A 15,764-nucleotide genomic window follows, 5' to 3' on the forward strand; every position below is an offset into this window, starting at 1 on the left:
TAATGTGACTCTGTCTAAAAAGTATGTATGATTATAATGTGACTATGTCTAAAAAGTATGTACTATTATAATGTGACTATGTCTAAAAGGTATGTACTATTATAATGTGACTATGTCTAAAAGGTATGTACTATTATAATGTGACGATGTCTAAAAGGTATGTACTATTATAATGTGACGATGTCTAAAAGGTATGTACTATTATAATGTGACTATGTCTAAAAAGTATGTACTATTACAATGTGACCTTGTCTAAAAAGCTGCACTACTATAATGTGAATATGTCTAAAAAGCGTGTACTATTATAATGTGGCTATGTCTAAAAAGCTGTACTATTATCATGTGACTATGTCTAAAAAGTATGCACTATTATAATGTGACTATGTCTAAAAGGTATGTACTATTATAATGTGACTATGTCAAAAAGTATGTACTATTATAATGTGACTATGTCTAAAAGGTATGTACTATTATAATGTGACTATGTCTAAAAGGTATGTATTATTATAATGTGACCCTCTTTAAAGTTTTTTTTTTTTTTTTTTTTTTTTTTTTTTTTTGTATACATAATCGAGGCTCGTGAAAGAGCTAACATTTATCACACAAACAAATCAAACAGACAAATAAACAAACTATATAAAAAGGGGAGCGGAGACAAGATCGGGAGAGAAGGGGAAGCACATAAACACAACATTTGAGAGCAGGGACATCGGGAATGTGTGGGAGGGAGAGGGCTTGGGGGGAGGCGGCCTGGGTTGGGGGCGGGGGGGGGGGGATGGGAGAAGTATAAACACAAGGACACCAAGGACTTCCCGGACAGAAGTTGGTATTTCAAAAAAGTGGATTTGGGGTGAAATTAGCAGGGGTAGAAAAGATCAAGGTTTTGGATGGGGGAAGATAAGAGATGGTGGTGAACAGCTGTTTTAAAGACCTGGAGGGTGGAGTGGGATTGAAGAGAGTGAGGGAGTTTGTTCCAGAGGCGGGAGAAAAGAGGAATGAAGGAGTGAAGGTGAGCAGAGAGTCTTGATTTTGGCAGTTTAACCATAAGAGGGTTGCAGGCAGATCTTGTGCGACCTGTAGGAATATTTGGGGGACAGAGCCCAGAGAGAGCTGGAGGAGCAAAGCCGGAGAGGAGTCGGTAGAAGACAGAAAGACCACCAACCTGCCTGCGGTGAGTAAGTGAAAGGCCCTTGGAGGTACCTTCATCACGGGAGATTCCAATGATTCTAAACGCTTTGGTTTCAACAGCGTGAAGACGAGCTAGGTGTGAGGCAGGAGCACCAGCCCAGAGGGGAGAGCAGTATTCCATTGAGCTGCGGATGAAAGCCTTGTGTGTGGTGAGCAGCTCAGGTATGTGTATTGTGCTCAGGTATGTGTATGTGTATTGAGTCATATGTAAAGTCCGTACTATAAAAATACGTCTGTCAGTAAAATACGTGTATCTATAAAATAAGTATGTACGTCCATAAAATACATACGATTGTACATACGTGGTGTTCGTGGTGAAACACTGAATAAATGTACACACGTAATAAATAGACGACACCAAATGGCACTCACATATGACAGGAATCTTGTATGAATTGCATTACATTTACCTACTTTGAAGCCATATGTTGAGTTTAAGAGTATGTAAAAATGAATTGTTTTTATGTCCAGTCACGTTCATCTGAGGAATGTCACATACACTGATGAATCAACCTACCTGTTAAACACCTGGATGAGCAGTTTATAACTGGGACCGGATTAGAACCCAGGCTCAGCAGCTTAGAGGGGCGAAGGTACATACCTAGAGGGGCGAAGGTACATACCCCTGGGCATCCTGTCAGCCCGATCACGTGTCACAATTCCTGGAACAAAGAGCTCAATGGACGGGGCATTGGCTTCGGGAAAACAGGATAGAATTCCTGAGCCAACTGGTCATGGATTTGTTTTCCTGGACGATCGAGTTTTACCTGATTGCTTTCTTGCGGTTCCTGCAGGTGTATGGTTTGCCGCATATCGACAAGTCATAACCGACCCCCACATCCGACTTTCCCAACTCCGCCACCACTTACCTGTGCAAACACCTTGAGCCACGAGCACGATGTATAGTATCGTCCATGTAAGTGTCTCATTTGCATACATACATAAAATTAAAAATAACGGGAAGAGTGAACTCAATGAACAAACTTATGTCCGAACCTGAAATCGACCTGGACACTTTAAATCAAATCAAAGCCACCTTGGTCGGTCCGTTCGGCAGTCGCACCTGAACCCTTGGTTCATGATTCTGCGATCCCAGGTTCGAATCCCGTGTCGTGTTTTGAAATCGCGCACGTGGAGGAGGTGGGAAAGGTCAAATCCTCCGTCCGCATACGTAATAAATAGATGTCCCTATAATATAATAATGACGGTATTAAACGGCGAGGGGAATTCGGCTCGGAAGCTCCCGCCCATTAAGCCCGTGCTCTTCCCACCACCAGGCTCAGCACGTCCGTGCATCAGGTACCGCCTCTGCGCGGCAGGAGGTGGTACCGTTCGCAACACACATCACAAACCGCGCCATGGGGTCCTAATCGAGCTCTTCCACGCAGACAGCCTCCAGGTAAGCACCCTTAAGCTCCGGTTAGAATTGGCACTTGAATTCGGGTGCACAGTCCGCACCAGTACCGGAGAACCGCCGACACGTGGTCTTCCAGGTTGTGGCTGTGGGTAAGACCAGGTCTTGTGTGACCCCGTCCTCACTGGTGCTGCGGGGAGGGTCCCTGTCGGATATGAAGTCAAACTACTGTGGTTGTGGCTTCGATGGACGTTCGTGAAGTTTATTTATTTATTTATTTATTTATTTATTTTGAAAGAACGTCCGCGAAAGGTTCGAGACGTTTGGCTAGAAAGTTGGTCCGGAGGAAGACCCCGGGCGGCGTTTGGTGCGGGTCCATTATGGACCAAATGATGGCCTTGGTTTGGCGATGGCCTGACCTGGTTACACCGGATGGTCCGCTAATTGTCAGGACGATACAGCAGGGGAAACGAACAGTTATCGATGCTTCAGAGTTCAAGGTGCAACATCAGAGACTGACAAAGAGCCTGTTGTTATTACCCCGCACGCGTCGCGCAGAGCGGGGTAAGGCAATTGGTTCACTCTGTCTATCTGCAGACGTCAGTTTAAGATCGACGAAATACTTAATTTCAATTGAATGTTGTATTTTGAATACTGGAGAACACGAATCTGCAGTTTAGCAGTACTTTGGCTCGGGATTTGGCAAACCGTCCTGAATATATATATATATATATATATATATATACATACACATACATATATACATATACATACATGTACAGACGAGTGCGACAATTTTTTTTTGCTTTAGCCTGTATGGCAGTCAAACAAAATTGAAAATCATTCCAAACAGGAAACATGCTGTTTTTAGGGACGTCATAAAGGATTAAAAACAACAGGCATAAATAACTAATGTAAAGTGTTAAATAAGGTGGTGTAAAAGACGGTAAATAAACGGCAGTAAACTTCCAATTTTTTTTTTTTTTTTTTTTCCCCTTCAGCTTTTAATCTTTTATTTAATTATACACTGGATAATGTTGGACACAAATAGTCTCCCTGGCACTTCCAAATGCCTCCAGTTTAGCAGTACTTCGACAACATATTGCGCCATTTTACGCCATCTCGACCAATCAAATATGCCACACGTTCTCACTGTGGGAATATTAAGATTCGGAAAAAAAAAACACAGCTCGTAGGAATTATAGATTTGGCTCAGAAACACAAATGGAGAGTTTAAAAGACCTTATCCATGTCCTTTTTCTCAAGACTTCATGGGGTAAGGTGTTCTCTGAACTCACTAGTTGACTTTCCACCGATAATGCTAGATTGTGTACACCATTTGTGGGAATTCAGGCGTTATTATATATATATATATATATAACATTTGCATTTTACATGATGTTAGAGACCAATTTTTCTGATTAAAAGTGAAAGAAGAAGAAGACGACCACTCCTTTTTGCATCTTCATTGCATAGTGCTGCCAAAGCAGTTTTCTAGGCTATTGGGTAGAATCCTGGATGGGTCGTCACTTCTACGCTGGATACTCAAATGGTCATTCATCCCAGTTAGCTGCTACTCATTTTGCCAACTTCAGAAGGATGACAGGCTGAATCAACCCACATGGTGTTAATTCAACGCCATGGCAAGGGCTCAAACTCAAGGCCATAAGATCTTCAGACGGCTACCTTAACCGGAGAGCCAACACCAGGCTAAAAATGAAGGAAAAAAGAAAAAATAATTCATCTCAACTTATTTAATGGTCCCAATTATTCCCATCATCTTGTGGGGTCAGCTGGGGTAACTTTTAGGCCTAGGTCTTTCACAAAACCTGGATGTGCAGACCCGGTATTCAGCTGAATGTGGCAGGAATTAGAGTCTGTTCAGATTACTTGAGATAATTCGCTTACTCTTCGCTAAACACGCAGTAGGATCTGTAATATCCAATGATTACTAATGTCAGCAGACGGGACTCCCAGTCCACCATCCTATGGATAGTGCACACATGTGCATGCCTGCGAAACACCAGGTTGATGGGGTATACCTGGGTAGAGATACAAACCCAGGCTACACACCTCAGAGGCGAGTGTGTGTACCTGTTGGCATTCCATTGTTTTTTAAAAAATATCAACCAGTATTACAAAATGTATCGACAATATTTGTTTGTTTGATGTATATTTAGTACAGATAGCTTTGTGGGCAGTGAACGATAAACAAATTACAAATTACAGCAGTCGAGCATCAGGCCAGGCCAGCCAGTTCGTGAAAGACTTGGGCAATAATAGATGCTCTATGAACCACTTGCTTAAAAGTAATGGGACCCGAACTTAAGGAAGAAGACTGGATTGATTTAACGAGAAGCTTTGCTTGACTGCTGACTGCTTCAGTGAAATGTGATTTTGCCAACTGACTTTTAAATTCATTTCGTCAATGTCGCAATAAAGTCTCATCATAGGATTCGACTCTTCCATGAGCCTTGACATCTCGATAAACAAAATGGGATGCACATTTTATTGATTCACCACGAAATTATAATACAAGGCAATATCAGGCCTGGCAAAAGTATGAGTGGTGTCCTTGTTTCAGGGATTAATTTCAAAAGGTTTACAATCTCTGTCATTCCCTTTTGTCATAATTTCCCTTTCTCTAAGGTTGCAATTCAATGTTATCACTTGTATGAATCGTTATATATATGTACACACACATGAATATATACAGTGCCTTCAGAAAGTATTCACCCCCTTTGACTTTTTCACATTTTGTTGTGTTACTGCCTGACTATAAAATTGACTAAACTGAGATTTTTTTGTCACTGATTTACACATAACACCTCATAATGTCAAAGTGAATTTTTTTTTTAGAAATTTTTACAAAATAATTCAAAATGAAATACAGAAATATCTAATTTACCTAAGTATTCAACCCCCTGAGTCAATACTTCATAGAAACGCCGTTGGCAGCGATTACAGCTTCGAGTCTTCTTGGGTATGTCTGTATCAGCTTTGCACATGTGGATTTGGGGAGTTTTTTCCATTCTTCCTTGAAGATTTGCTCAAGCTCTGTCAAGTTGGATGGGGATCGTCGGTGAACAGCATGTGTATATTATATAGACTTGGCATTTAATATGGATTATTTTTTTTGTGGGGGTGAACTTACTTTTCAAGTTGACTTAGAACCAAAAGTTCATTGGAATTATGTTGAAAGTATTCTAGATTTTGTTAATGTGACCTTTAAAAGAAACAAAAACCACATTTGACATTTCGAAGCAAATAAATTGATCCTTGAAAGTGATGTAAACTGATATCGAACTCAATTCACGGACAGTACTGTGTTAAACTTCTGTACATTTTCCAGAAGTATTTCTTTATTTTGCCCCTTTCGCCAAATTTTTTTTTAACAAAAGCAAAAGTTAAATTACAACTGGGATTATGGACAGTAAAATTACAGTTCAGTACGTCGTGTAACCCCCACGAGCATCCAGGAGAACACGTACACGTTGAGGAATGCTGTTCACGAGATTTGCCAAGGTTTGGACAGGAATCGCTTGCCATGCAGTGACAATAGTCTGCTGCAATTCACGCACAGAGGTCGGCTGCTGGTCCAAGTTGTCGATTTGACGTGTTAATTCTGCCCACAAGTTCTCTATCGGATTCATATCCGGGGACATGGCAGGCCACTCCATATGCTCTACACCACGGTCAGCAAGAAAGTGTTGGATCATGTGAGCACAATGAGGCCATGCATTGTCATCTTGGAAGACAAAGTTTCCTCGAAAGGCTACACGAGCAAATGGAAGCAATGTTTCTTCCAGAATGGCCCTGTACTTGAACTGGTTAAGGTTTCCATTCAGAACAACCAGGTCAGTTTTGCCCCCTGCATGAAAAGCAGCCCAAATGGTCACCCCACCACCTCCAGCTTGGACTCTTGGCACTATACAATCCTCGTTGTAGGCTTCATGCACTTGTCTGCACACTCAGACATGGCCATCTTGACGATAGACCAGAAATCAAGACTCGTCACTGAAGATCACGCGATTCCAGTGTCCTGGCTGCCATTGACGGTGCTCTCTGGCCCACTGCAATCGGCGCTGGCGGTGTTGTCTTGTCAGGTGTGGCTTTCTCAGGGGACGCCTGGCACGATAGCCTGCTTGAACCAGTCGTTGGTTGACTAGCCTTCTGGATACAGGCACATTTGTCAGTTGCTGCCACTCAGCCCTAAGCCGATTAGCTGACTTGGTACGGCCATTGCGGACTAACCGGTGCAGCTGGCGATCATCCCTCCTTGTGGTTCTGCGGGGACGTCCTGGCCTCGATATTGGAGGAGGGACACCCCTCTGAGCATTTCTTTTCGGGATCTTTGACACCTGCCCTTGAGTGATGCCATACTGCCGAGCAATAGCACACTGTTTCATGCCGGAATTTCGTAAAGCCACCACTCCATGACAAACAGCATTGTCGAGTTGACGGACCATCTCCAGAGGAAGCGGCAATAACTTTTGTAGCTCTTTCACGAGCCTCGATTCAGTATACAAAAAAAAAAAGCGGTTGTTTTCCACTAGTACAGAACGCAACAACCCTTATATACCCGATTGTGAAGCCAATCGTCAAATGTACGTGTCCGTACATTTTGTCACGCCACCTGTGATATAATCCTGTTATTGACTTCTTGCTGCGACAGACGATCAGTGACATGGTTCTTTTAACAAAGAAATCACCGAAGCATAAAAGCAACTCACCAGATTGATATTCTGAGTTCAGAAAGGAAACCCAAGTCAAGAAAAAAAAAAATTCCATATTAAATGCCAAGTTTGTATATTGCTATGGTTTTGAGATTGGCACATATTGATCATTAAAGGTTAAAGGGTTGCCCCCCATAGTTAGTCCACGAGCAACACGTAGGCCACCTGTAGTATTAGTTATGTCATAGTATGTGTAAGTATAGGCCATTTCTCCTATTGATACCTGCGTTGTGTAAAGACATAAGTTTAGGTCCCGGTCATTTTGCGTCCACCCTCCAATTCCACCTCTATGGGCATAATTGATCCCGCGCCCCATTTGGCTGACCCACTCAGTTTGTTACGCTTTGGTTGCCCGCAGCATTTGTTACACTTTGGCTGCCCGCAGCATTTGCTGCCCTTTGCTCGCTCACTAGTCGAGTAACACGAGATAGGCCTAAGAAGGAGGAGCGCGGGGTCGGCGTGGGGCGGCGTCAAGGCGGAGCGTCAGAGGCGATGACGGTAAGAGCCACCAGCCAACCAGGGCTCTAACGGCATGGCGTGAGGGGGCGTGGAGAGGCGCGTCTGGTGAGTTCTAGAAGGTTCGCGGGGCGTACCTATATAAGTCACTGCAAAAGCCCTTGAACAGGACTCGCAGAGAAGGACTGATTGCAGAGCTCTCGCAGAGAAAAGGACTTATGAGGAGGACTCATTGTGAAAGGACTCGCAGAGAAAAGGACTTACCAGCAGGATTTGCATGGGAGGACTAGCACTGGAGAACCCAAAGGACTTACGAGGAGGTCTCGCAGAGAAAAGGACTTGCTTCCGGAGGACTAGCGCTGGAGGACTGAGAGAACTCGCGGGCACACGGTATTGGTGAAAAGACTTGTGTGGACAGAACTTGACTCGCATCACTCGCTTTGGAGGCATTGAACTGTAACTCGTGCAGTATAACGTACGCGCCAGAGGAGAGGAAGAAGAGGCATTGAGTACACGGCTGCAACCAGACGCGCCGGTAGCGAATGCCTACCTCAGCCACATGAGTAAACATGGCAATAGCCGCCAGTGATCACCGCTAACCGCCGAAGTCCGCTCCCTACCAAATCGCCCCGTATTAACCCTTATGCGCCAAACGACATGCGGAGAGCTCCTGCCCCTCTACTTACCATCTGCACGGGACGGACCGGAGACCGGAGGGAGCTGCACGAGAGCCATCCTTGGATGCGGACCATCATCCTGCAGCTGCAAGCCCCGTGTGAGTGTGTGTGTGATGGGCCCGTTTGTCCTGGGTAGTAAGTTAAGACTGTTTTAAGGCTGCACTGTGTCCTCTTTTCTGTGAACCATTGTAAATGGTGTAAATAAACCTGTTCTTCCTTTTCCCATTCGACCGCTTTTGTGATTTATCCATTGACTAAGCGTGGCACGAATACGATCGCTAGAACCGGGGTCACCATCTAAACGGCACGGATCGCGTGTACGCACCGCTCGGCGTCTCAACACGCGTGATTCGTGCGGGGCTTATTTCCTCGTTTCAGGGCAGCGCGTGTAATTAGGTAATACCTAAATCTAGTCCTAATACCATATTTCGCGCTGTCCGGGAAGGACGTCATAGGTCCCGGGTCCCGCCAGGCCAGTCAAAGACAAGGGGACTAATCCCCCCTTGGAAAGGGGAGAAGGCCGGCGTCGAGATCCGCAACAATATATATATATATATATATATATATATATATGAAGGGGTTTTGTCAGAACACGTGACCTGTAAGGGGCCAAAGCTAGTTGGAGATATATGAGATGGTAGGAGGAGCAGCACCACAATAGAGTTGGAGGTTTGAGTGATTTGACAAAATGGAATTGGGCTGAGAATGGCACAAGGGAAGGTGATTGAAGGAATTAGAAGTAATGGAGTGAGAGGAGGATTTGCAGCACATTGGGGAAGGGAAGTCTTGAGAAGGGGAGCGTAGGCTATGTTGTGATTGTATGTAGGGTATTCCAAACATATGTTCTATGCATAGGATACTAAAAATATTCCATCTATATGAATAAGATACTAATATACCCCAAAAAATTCTATCTATCCTGAGTTTGAATTTCGACCCAGCTATGAATCTGTCATAATGATGTTTCGCATGCAGGACAAGGAATCAATGTTTGAGGCATCCATCGGAAGGATGTCAAGTCGGAGGACCGGTGTGCCAGCATGCCTTTGTGGGCTTTAATGTTCCCATTGCTGTCTTTTGCGAAGAGGAGGAAATTATCTCTGGCACCCTGAACAAATTGCCCGCCACATTCAGTCAAATGACAGGCCTGGCTCAATGGTTCATGAAAGGCTTGGATTACAAACGTTCTGCAGCTGACCTCACAAGAAGGTGGGGGTAATTGGAGCAGTTAAAGCAAGTAGAGGTGTATATATATACGATTTATATATACTGTGACTTATATTCAAGTACACATATGTATAAACAAGAAAGAGTAATCGGAGATTGCAGACCCTTGCCAGGATGGGGTGTTTTTTGTACATTCTTTCATTATTTTGTACAACCCCACTTTCATCAGACACGCATGACACATGATGTCCTCTTTATAAAATTGAATTCAGTATTGTATTTTATTTATATATACAGTATATATATATATTATATATATATATATATATATATATATATATATATATATATATATATATATACATATATATATACGTATATATTGTTACAGACGTGGCTTGGATGTTATTCACCGAGCGGTTTTGGGATGACCACGTCTGCACAAGATTATACTCGATATTATACCCGAAGCCGAACGTTGACTAGTCGCGCGATGCTAGGTCAATGAAGGAACAGACACACGGCTGGGATTAAAATGACGACACCAGGGATACGGTTCTCAAGACCTCCGGAGGAGATTATATTCGTGCGGAAGGTCAGATTACAGGGACGAGAGGTACAACATAGAAAGACAAGCACTTAGACACAATCTTATATTATTCCCAACAGACGACAGATAAACGGGACAAAGCTGACTCACACGGGGATTGATGGAAAGGACAGGCGGGTAGCGATGGCTCCAGGTGCACCTGGGCTCAAAGGTCAGAATCGACTCGGTCCGGTCCAGAGATGCGGGGAGGTCGCAGCGCTCGGATGGCGTCTTGTCTGCTCAAGCTGGGGGCGCATCTCTCCTTCACGTCCGCTAAGTCGCCACGTATATCCGGCGGGGAGTGACACGCCCTCGGCTCGTTAGCTCCGCCACAGATGGAATCGGTCCGCCCTTCTGATTGGGTGCGGGGGGTTACCAGGCTCCGCCCTTGAGGAGGAGCTGACAGCCAGCCCCTCCGTGGTAACCCCGTGGAGCGCGTGGTCAATGGCGCTAATCGAGCCGGTGTGAGGACGCATCCTCCCCCGCGCCGCCGCCATCTCCTCTGTTGTTGTTGTAATTGTTGGGGAAGAAGATGGAAGGAGGTATGGGAAAGGTCCTAAACTCACTACTGATGCCATATAATCACATTCTGGTGCAACGAAGAGTCAGAATGAATGGAAACGAGTCCTTAACTGACATAGATTAAGAATAACTAGCAAGATGTCCGAAAGTTGTCTACGTGTGGTGCGGTGGACCTGGGCACGACATTTAATGGGGGAATAAGGGGAAGGTCGGCTCTACTGAGTGTTATTTACATGCAATGGGACTAGGGAATGGGGGATTGGGGAAAGTTGGGGAGTATTGGAGAAATAGGGGAATATTTACAAGCGGATATGGAGGCCAAATTCCATATTCGCAACATTGCACCCTTCTCTACCCTCGGGGCGTCCCGACCCGATAAATTTTTACCTACTTTAGTGTGGCACGCAATGTAGTTCCCTCTACTATTAACTCTACCCTGAGTGCGACAGTTTTACAGATATTCACAAATGAGTAAATATGTCCCCCTGCGACGTTGCACCCTTCTCCTCACAGAAACACACCCACAGGATAACCGAATCCGGAAAGAATTCTCAAACTACACATACAGCCTGTAGGGAGCATTATTTACAAGACTACGCTGCTATTTACACTACGATCCAGGACCTGTTTTTGGAGGAACACATGCAGATGTTATGCATAGAGAGAGCGCGCTTGCCAACATCGATACACCAACCCACGAGTGCTCTGTGGCCGACGGCCTTTAATAACGTGCAGAGCACCCTTCCCGAGCATCAAAAGCACCACCCCACCACCAATCGGTGCAGTCACCATTGTTCATTGGAATAAAAATAAATTCGACAACCCCTAACCCTGCAGGTGTCTCTTGCTCTTCTTGTGGTGCACTTGGTGTTAACTAAAAGTGGTTCACCTGTATGGCATAGGTGCCACGTTGACCCATAGGTCCATCCCCGGGTGGTGCTTGGCCGCAAACGAACTGCGGTCCATTGTGGGTGGCCACAAACATTGCGGTCCATATGGTGTATCGATCCCGGCAGCAAACAGCGAAAGTGCAGGCCCACAACTGCGCAGCCAGCACCTCTCTCTCTCCTCTCTCTACCCCAAAGCCAGATCCTCGGAGGTGGGAGACAAAAGAAGCAGACAAGTGAGTAAGGTGGTAAGGGCGCAGAAGTGCACGCAATGTAAGGTGATGCACACTGGGGGCACATGGGAACCAGGTGAGACAGGTACGTTCCTATCGTACGCCCCCCCCCCCCCACCAGGTAACCTACATGGCCCCTCCCTTACCCCTTACTGTATCCACACAACACAACACTACCCATAAACATCTACTTTACAAATCAACAAACATCCCTACTGTCTTCCCCGTTCCTCCCATATACCAAATTCGTCTTCTCTCCCTCCTAACCAATCAAATTTGCCATTTTCAACTCTCATCAAAATTTGCCATCTCCAACTCAACATCATAATTTGCCATTACCAATTCATCATCAGTCCCTCCTAGGGAGGGAGAGATGGAATCACCCCAATGTCTCATCCACGTCGTGATGCGTCTCACAAATCCACACAGCGATTCATCTCCTGCAACAAAACAAAGAAAACACAGGTGTGGAGTCATCATCATCACCACAGGTAAGTGGCTGCGTATGGTGCGACAAGTTCATCAATCCTAACTATTTCCTAAATGACTTTAACAACTTTACACTACCCGGGGTCTTTCTCCGGCCAAACCATTGGCCCTCTTACACTATGGGTTCTAAAAACCAATTCCCATTGGCCAAACTGTGGTGCTTTTCAATTTGGGGTCTCACTCCCCCGATTCATCTCCCGGTGCCCTCGTACAATTTCTGGGCTGCGACGTGTACCTCTCCCAGTGGGTCTACCCACCTGCACACCTCCACCACTGCAGTTGCCTCCGAGCTTACCTGCTCCTTACCCTAACCTAACTACCAGGGGAAGGCCCTCTGGCACTCTCCCCACTCGGTGCCCTCTCTGGCACTGGGCTACCCGGGTCCATCCTCCGGATCCTCGGGCCCCATCCACAACTCTACCGGCTCCCAGACCCCACCTGCGGCCTCACCTGGCCGACATCCTCACAGTGGTGGAGTGCCCAACCAACTACACACACTAACAGGCTACACGCCCCGCCATTTCCACAACACTAATGCACCCATTCACAACACCATTCTGCAACCGCACCACAAATGCCAATATCCAACCACAACTTACCTATACCCTCTACCTAACACTTACACTACCCGCCCCGGGTATTCGTGAAAGGGGTCCACTCTTCCCCCATCCACACCTTCGCACCATGCACACCACTCCGTACCACTTACTCCAACTCTCTCCACACACCTGTACCTGCACACCTGTGCTCTCACACCTGGTGCCACCTGCACCCTTCTCTCCCCAAGCGCATTCGCGCTGATCCACAACACTCACTACTCATACACTGCTCCTCACACCTGTCCAGTTGCACACCTGTGCAATCACACCTGTTCAATTCTCACACACACGGCATCATCTCATCTAACTACTCCCTTCTGAAACTGGCGCTTCCCAGTCGTCCCTTTAAACTATTGCGCTCCCACGTCATTATAATCCACACTAATCTACCTGCGTCCCTACTACAGGTATCAGTCACTACCTAACCTTAACGTCACCTAATGTCATCTTCTAGGGCCCTATCAATATAACCTAACCCACCCGGGCTAGTTTTCACTGCCATACACCCCATAAACTATTGCTCCTTTGCCCCCCACATGGGAAGGGTGGCAGGGATGCCATCCCACCACATCGGGGATCTCTCACTACCAATTTTGCACATCAAATTTCAACAAATCAAAAATTTGCCAATCCCTACCCATCATCTGCCAATCACTACTGCCAATCCCTTGCCAATCATCAAATTTTGTTTTTCTCTAATTTTGGGTCCAAAACACTAACCTCATCACCCAGTCGACTCACTAATACCTCTCGGTGCGCCAATCCCTGTCCAAAGCCCGGCTTCGTAAAGCCAAGCAATGGATGCTGGTTGTTTTGTGCCAGCGGCTGGATGCGTCCGGCACTCGGTGCAGGGACGGGGGCTTACCCGGGCCGAGATCCCACGCATCACCTCGGCGTGGAGCCATCCAATGTCCCGATCTCGACCTGCCGGCACGTCTCAACACAACGTGGTCGCCATGACGACCCTTCCTATCCAGCCGCCCGCTACGCCTAGTGGAGCACGGACGCGGCCGTTCAAAGCGAGGCCCGGCACGCACCGAGGGCCCGCTTCGGCTAAAAGTCGACCTAACCTCTAACCTGGTTACCGTCGATGCTTCACCTGGATTCTTACACCCCGCAGCCCGTTCCTTGCTCACACATCCAGCCGTTTCTATGCTCCTCGTACCTTTCCTTACACACCCAGGTACTCTCATTCCACTCACAGACTTGGTCACACACCTGACCACCGAACACTTTGGCACACATTTGTTGCTCGCACACCTCACCAATACACCGCTTCGCACCCCCTCCTCGGTCACCTCCTCTGTGACAATCACAGGTGTGCTCTCATTCGCACACCCAACCACGTGCCTCACCACCAACTCCAGCGTGCATTCCCACTCACGCTCTACCATTCCAGGTGTGCATCCTTCCATCCCAGGTGTCCATCCTCGCTCACCTGTCACAACTAACTCACGCTCCATGTCACTCTCACTACTTTCACCTCCATTCCTGACAGCGCACTCATCCTTACTCTTGACAGCGCACTCTTTCCCCATGCACCTGTCCGTCACACACCTTTCTCGCGCACACTCTCCCGTCACACCCTCTGTAACACTCACCACAGGTGTGCATTCTTCCTTGCCTTTGACAGCGCACTCTTTCCCCATGCACCTGTCCGTCACACACCTTCCTCGCGCACACTCTCCCGTCACACCCTCTGTAACACTCACCACAGGTGTGCATTCTTCCTTGCCTTTGACAGCGCACTCTTTCCCCATGCACCTGTCCGTCACACACCTTCCTCGCGCACACTCTTGCGTTACACCCTCTGTAACACTCACCACACCGCGCTTCCATGTGCTCCCTCGCACACGCGCTACGACCGACTCACTCTCGCCAGCACACTCACTCCTTGGCACGCACTTTTTCCTCACACACCCCAGAGTCGGACTTTCTTGCACACCTCCTTTTTCGCACACCAGACCTGTCGCACACTTCACCAACGGCCTTTCACGAACACCCGGATCCAAACCAATCCCCAAGCTTCTTAAATCCCCTGGCGCATCATACGCACGACCATATTGGTCACCACTTACACCGGGTCCTCTTCCTCTTCGCTTCTCCTCCATCACCTGCGAATCCCTCATCCGGTTAATGAGCACATCATCACGATCCAAACACAGACTTTGGACCAATTCTTTTATCTCCTCTTTTATCTCTTTCTTATCCCCTCTCCGTCGCTTCTTAATTTCGCTCATCCCTTCTTCCACTTCTTCTAATTTGTGCTTCACCTCTTTTATTCCCCGGTACGTCTCCTCAAGCTCGTCCTCCAAGGCTACCTTGACCGTTTCCAGGTGCGTCCTCACCTGCCGGTCCTTCGTCTCCATTACCTCTACCACCTCGTCCAACCTCGCTGTCAGTCCCTCTCGTACCATCTGACATTCCCTCTTCGTCGCTATCAAGTCGTCTTTTAGTTCTTTCTGTGTCACTTTTAACCCTCCTAATACCGCAGTGTTCCTTTGAACCTGCTCCGTTAGTTCTTTTTGTCCCTCCGCCAGCTGTTCCACCTCCTGCGTCAGGACCTCTATGCCCCCTTGTAACTTTACAGTCCCCTTTCTCACCTCCTTCTCCATGTGCTCCTTACAGTGCCTCACCTCCTCGCGCACTCCTCCGACCTCCTCACTCATCACTTGCATCTCCTGCCCAGATGCCACCCTCATCTGCTCCATCTCCTCCCTATCGGCCCTCATTCCGTTTATTGTTGCTTCGATTTGCTCACTCTGAGCCTCCATTTTATTACTCAACCGCTCACTATTAGCCCTCATTCCCATCATTATTCTGCTTACCATTTCTTCATTATTCTTGTCCATAAGGGCCTTCATTTG

The 15,764-nt window shown here is 46.8% G+C and overlaps 1 protein-coding gene across 6 annotated transcripts in view; it reads left to right on the forward strand.

Moving 5' to 3' along the window:
* Positions 1-1,280: 1,280 nt before the first annotated feature.
* The window catches only part of LOC137426929 (regulator of G-protein signaling 7-like), a 260,768-nt gene continuing 246,284 nt past the window's right edge, over positions 1,281-15,764 (forward strand). For 5 of the 6 annotated variants that reach the window (XM_068115959.2, XM_068115957.2, XM_068115962.2 and 2 more), the window contains exons 1-2: positions 1,281-1,350; positions 2,466-2,587. In XM_068115959.2, the coding sequence (XP_067972060.2) occupies positions 1,320-1,350; positions 2,466-2,587 (153 nt within the window). In that variant the 5' untranslated portion in view covers positions 1,281-1,319. The remainder of the gene's footprint in view (positions 1,351-2,465; positions 2,588-15,764) is intronic. The other variant, XM_068115964.2, reaches the window with a different exon arrangement.

Source organism: Myxine glutinosa, chromosome 5 (genome assembly GCF_964187855.1).
Source record: "Myxine glutinosa chromosome 5, kmMyxGlut1.1, whole genome shotgun sequence".
NCBI classification, from domain to species: domain Eukaryota; kingdom Metazoa; phylum Chordata; class Myxini; order Myxiniformes; family Myxinidae; genus Myxine; species Myxine glutinosa.